The sequence below is a fragment of the Electrona antarctica genome (assembly GCF_951216825.1).
Source record: "Electrona antarctica genome assembly, chromosome: 8".
Classification (NCBI taxonomy): domain Eukaryota; kingdom Metazoa; phylum Chordata; class Actinopteri; order Myctophiformes; family Myctophidae; genus Electrona; species Electrona antarctica.
In genome coordinates, this window is record NC_136789.1 from 25,425,303 (window position 1) to 25,431,100 (window position 5,798).

At 44.3% G+C, this 5,798-nt stretch overlaps 1 protein-coding gene across 1 annotated transcript; it reads right to left on the reverse strand.

Moving 5' to 3' along the window:
* Nucleotides 1-674: 674 nt before the first annotated feature.
* Nucleotides 675-4,921, reverse strand: LOC306928674 (uncharacterized protein; the record flags this gene model as incomplete). The annotated part of the gene is made up of 3 exons (XM_079508944.1): nucleotides 4,688-4,921; nucleotides 3,016-3,118; nucleotides 675-848 (listed from the first exon to the last, which is right to left on the reverse strand). Exons 1-3 carry the CDS (start codon nucleotides 4,780-4,782, stop codon nucleotides 675-677), a joined length of 372 nt encoding a protein of 123 aa, XP_079365070.1. The 5' UTR covers nucleotides 4,783-4,921.
* Between the last annotated feature and the right edge of the window lie 877 nt (nucleotides 4,922-5,798).

The window sequence follows — 5,798 nt, forward strand, 5'->3', positions numbered from 1 at the left end:
ATACATGTTTGGATCATTTCCTTATATGTGGACCGTGTTTAGGTTGGTGACTTGGTGCAGGTGTATACAATGCAGCAGCCTTGTGTGAGAGGTTGGACTAAAGCTTAGGTGGTGGTGCATGCGCGCGACCGCGTCACGTGTGTGTGTGTGTGTGTGTGTGTGTGTGTATATACTACAATTGAGCTATAGTCTAATTTATAGGCTACTTACTGTGTGCTAGACGGAAATAATGATTTTCAAATAAAAAAACATTGATTTTTCAACTGAAAAACATCTTTCAGTTGACCATCAGCTATGTTTGGCCGACAACAGATGAAATGTAGACATTTTATATCAATACTTACTTACTCATTTTGGAATGCATGAGTTGATAGGAGGCAGATGTTCTGAATACACTTCTGGAGATACACCAGTAAATGCTGTGGAAATACAGGGCACTTCATATATAGAAACAAATTAAACACTAATGATAGCAAAAAGAAAAAATACATCAAACTGGTGATAACCATCAGTGTGATTTACAGCGGGATTTGTCCTACAATGCCACAACAGCCGTTTCATTTCCAGGACGCCGGGCTGTGAGTCAAGTGGATTTCATGAGCTTATTGATATCGGTCAGAATGATTGACTGACAGTTCCTCGCTTGATCGTGTGGTCGGTCAGGGTGCGTCTTGTCACACGTAGTGCTCCCGGTGATTGATGTAAACACGGTCCTCTCCGCTCTGATGACACACCCACTGGTGGCCGGACAGCTGATGGTGGGTGGGGCTTTGGGCTGCGTGCTGCACAGGCCGTGTAGTAGGAGGCGCTCGCTCAGCTCCCTCATACCTGCGCTCTGCCCTGCGGGTCTGCAATGCACATCACATCAAGATGATGTCATTGCAGTCGCTCGCTGGTGATATTTATAAATACTGTAGCTATTTTAAAAGAGAGTGCATGGGCAGTCCATTCCCTGGCCATTTGCCTTTAAACGGTGCAGGAAAGCACAGGAGGAGGAATGACATGGCAGGGTTTGATCCAAGGCCAGTTGGGTTTACATGTAGTTCAAGGAGACAAATGCTTTAAACAGGTGAATATATATGTTGTGGTACAGGACGATATATGGCGCTAAACATTAGACTGATTGAAGCATTTTCTGCCTATAAACACAGATTTGTAGGCAAGACAAAATGGTCAGAAAGGAGGGTGAATAACGAGGTACTGATATACTGGACGATGGTAATTAGGGAAGCAGAGGCATGTTAACAACATCAGACCTCTACAGTGAATATATTTTTTGTTAATGTATGTATTGCATATCATTATATTTTGGTAAGTATGATTTGAGAAGAATATTATGTCAAATAATTTGATGTAAAACGAGGGGAGCTGTGGGGTTTCTTAAAGGTATATTCAGTGATTTCACTTAATTCAAATATCACTTATTTTTTCTTATTTTTTGGATAATCCCCCCTACTATAAAGTGTGCTGACCATATAAGGAGTTCCTCCCTGTCCCCAGTCAGCCCCTGGGGTCAAAAAACCCTAGTTTCAGTTTGGGCTTTGGGTGGCAAAGCCTTCATCCAATCAGGATCGAGTGGGGCGGGCCTTGGTGCACATGCTGTTGGTCTGTTGTACTTCCCCCCACTGTAGAGCGTGTGCATGTGCACATCTTGTTACCGGGGTGGACCAGGGTTTTTTCCAAATCATCCAAATCACTGAATGCTCCTTTAAACGCACACAGTTCACTTCATTTTGGAGGGTGAAAGACTCTTTCATTTTGGAGGGTGAAAGACTCTTTCATTTTGGAGGGTGAAAGACTCTTTCTGGAGGGTGAAAGACCCATTTTGGAGGGTGAAAGACCCATTTTGGAGGGTGAAAGACTCTTTCATTTTGGAGGGTGAAAGACTCTTTCTGGAGGGTGAAAGACTCTTTCATTTTGGAGGGTGAAAGACTCTTTCATTTTGGAGGGTGAAAGACTCTTTCTGGAGGGTGAAAGACTCTTTCATTTTGGAGGGTGAAAGACTCTTTCTGGAGGGTGAAAGACTCTTTCATTTTGGAGGGTGAAAGACTCTTTCTGGAGGGTGAAAGACTCTTTCTGGAGGGTGAAAGACTCATTTTGGAGGGTGAAAGACTCTTTCATTTTGGAGGGTGAAAGACTCTTTCTGGAGGGTGAAAGACTCTTTCTGGAGGGTGAAAGACTCATTTTGGAGGGTGAAAGACTCTTTCATTTTGGAGGGTGAAAGACTCTTTCATTTTGGAGGGTGAAAGACTCTTTCATTTTGGAGGGTGAAAGACTCTTTCATTTTGGAGGGTGAAAGACTCTTTCATTTTGGAGGGTGAAAGACTCTTTCATTTTGGAGGGTGAAAGACTCTTTGGAGGGTGAAAGACTCTTTCATCTTGGAGGGTGAAAAACTCTTCATTTTGGAGGGTGAAAGACTCTTTCATCTTGGAGGGTGAAAGACTCTTCATCTTGGAGGGTGAAAGACTCTTTCATCTTGGAGGGTGAAAAACTCTTCATTTTGGAGGGTGAAAGACTCTTTCATCTTGGAGGGTGAAAAACTCTTCATTTTGGAGGGTGAAAGACTCTTTCATTTTGGAGGGTGAAAGACTCTTTCATTTTGGAGGGTGAAAGACTTTCATTTTGGAGGGTGAAAGACTCTTTCTGGCGTGGCTATAAATAGCAAAAGTTGTCTCTAAAAGCTGGCAGTGATCTCTCTTCTCTACCGGCTAAGAACATCCTTATGTGTGTAAGTGTCTAAGAACATCCTTATGTGTGTAAGTGTCAGTGGCGTGCACAGATAGACACTAGGGGGTGCTAGAGCACCCCCTGCCCTTTTGGCAATGTGCCCTTTTGATTTTTGACACTGTACAGTATGTGGACCATGGTGACATTGGCCCCAAAATCTATAAACCTCACACTATTAAGGCAACCGGCCGGTTCCACGCGCTGCACAAGGTGCCCTTTTTTCACTTGAGCACCTGCCCCTCTAAATGTCTGTGCACGCCACTGGTAAGTGTGCTGGAGATGATTACCTGACACAGCCACGCCACTTGTGAGGCATGGACTCCAATAGGAATGGCAGGGGGTCTCTCGGTATAGGGAGGAGGGGGCTTGTGAGTTGGGGGGAGATCAATGCTGCAGAGAGAGAGAGAGAGAGAGACAGCAGTGACAGGAAAATGAGAATTAGAATTGTGACATTATAGTAATTGACCAATGCTTACTTAATGTGTTCCGTTACATTTTCAAAGTTTAGGCCCTAATCCAATTGTCGTTTCTAGTACGCCGTGAAAGGAGTATTTTCCATTAAATAGCCATATTCATGTGGGAGTAGGGTTGATATAGACATGCATACTACAGCAAATTACATAAAGTAACAATAAATTGGATGAGTAATGGACGCTGCCGTTAAGATTCTTCACAGAGGGACCTCAATTTAAGTGAAGTAAGAGGTTGAGGCCAGAGTTCACCATCTCATTAGTTTAAATGCGCTGAGACCTAGATATTGACCTGAGCCATTCATAAAGTGATGTCATCATCATACAGTAGCTATTGATTTCCAACATTGGACGTTCATTGCCTCGTGAGCCTTTTATTCAGTCAGAAATCATCATCGTGGTTCTGCTACTTTCTCACTCGATGGGGTTGTGGCTTTACAGCTCATGTATTCACGATTGCACGCTGCCCCACATCCATTATAAAAATGGGCTTTCATATCTGTGTGGTGACAGAGAGGGATGAGGGCAGATTGCATCCTGTCGTCCCACAGGGACATCCATTCAGGGTTGCATTTATACTCCATAGTACGACAGTGCTTGCCAGAAATAATGCATTGTGGTTGTAGGTCAGTTCTTTTTTGGCACTGTACCGCGATGGAGTATTAAGCTGAAAATACGAGGAATTTGTGTTGGGATTAATTGCAAACTACTATAGATGCATGCCTCTGGATAAGTGAGGATATAGCCTCAGTACCAAAAATAGACCATTGTTAGAACCTTACCGCCAATTTGAGGATATCTTTGAGTTGCAGGCTCATTATTTTTTAAATGTCAAAATTTTTAGAACTCATGCTAAATAAATGTTATCCTTTGTGAAACGCAATAACACTGATATTTTTACAGGACCCTGATTGGGTTTTCATATTTCACATGGAACGGGGAGGTATTGCTGTACCAGCCATGTGTGTATCACACACACACACACACACACACACACACACACACACACACACACACACACACACACACACACACACACACACACACACACACACACACACACACACACACACACACACACACACACACACACACACACACACACACACACACACACACACACACACACACACACACACACACACACACACAAATCCCAGGAGGAGTCAGTGTGTGACCTAGCTCCCAGGTAAATAATTTAATCCAGAAGTTTTTCTTTGCCCTGGCCCCGGACACCAACATTAACATGAGTGCAGGGCAAGCATGGAAACAAACACAGCAAAATGGGATAAGGGCTCCCTGCCAAGACAGCAATTACCTGCCACCTCTCAACCTTGTACCATAACCTTCCTGGACAATGGATCGTAGCACAGCGTGAATCCCAACAGAAACATCCACCGGAATCCATTCAGTTAATGTCATGGATGCAATATGCCATTAATTAAACAGCTGATCATTTTCTGCAGCATGAATTATTTGTGGGACTCACACTTTGTCAGTAAAGACAGGGGGAGGGGCCTTCCGGGCAGTGAGGATGACGATGGTGAAGACTGCAATGAGGAACAGAGCGAAGACCGCACCCATCACAGCTCCTACCACAGCAACGGAGTTTGACCTCTCCTGTTGAGACTGGTCTGGGGTGGAATAAAGAGGAGCAATGTATTTTAAATGTCACACAATAGAAGAAACCAAACATGAACATGACAAACAACACATGATGACCTGTACGCGCCTGCGCGCCGGTAATACAGACAGAATGACGGGGAATGTCTTCCCCACGCTTGCGTTAGTGTTTCATGGCGAGTGTTGAGCCGTAACTGATGTGTATTGCCCATGGCAGGTTGATGGCTGTGCCTGGCAGCTCTACGTTGCAAGAGGGGGATGGGGAAGAGGGGGTATACTCTTCCTTCACTGGTGCTCGTGTTTAGCTTTGTCAAACTCTCCGCTGAGCATTGCTCACGTTACACCTCCATCTCCCATCATCCCACCTCCCTCTGCCCTCTGTATGAGGAGCTCAGTGTACCATTATGTCGCCGTTAAATTGACTTTGTCAGACCATATGCTTGTTTTTATCCCCTGTGTTGTCCCCCCCCCCCCCGAGAGGAGATTAGGATTAATCATGATTAACATGTATTAAACTCACCGCCCCAAAAAACAGGCTTTGGCCAATCAGGAGCCATTACATCAACTGTGGTTGATGGATAATCCTTTGGGCAGGTAGTGTGTTGTTAATAGGACTGTGATTGTGGGGCATTGAAAGAAGCAGAGGACATAAGGTTGGGGGTGTTGGTGTGACGGTCAATTTGAGTTGCTTTAGCTGTTGAGGTGGAACGAGGGGAAAAAAAATCAATAATTTGCTGAGGAGAATCCTAAATAACATCTTAATTATGATGCAGAACAAGCTGGGACTTTAGAGTTGAGCCCCTGAGACCTACATTTCTTTACTCTCATGCCCTTCATACCCGTATTAGTTTGTAATGGATTTAGCCGTTATAGTTTGGTGGTAGATCACACTTTGCAGCAAGGCAGTGGAAACATCAACGGCAGGGAGAGCCTAAACTAAGCAGAAGATGCAGTCACAGTCTTTGAAGACCTTCCCT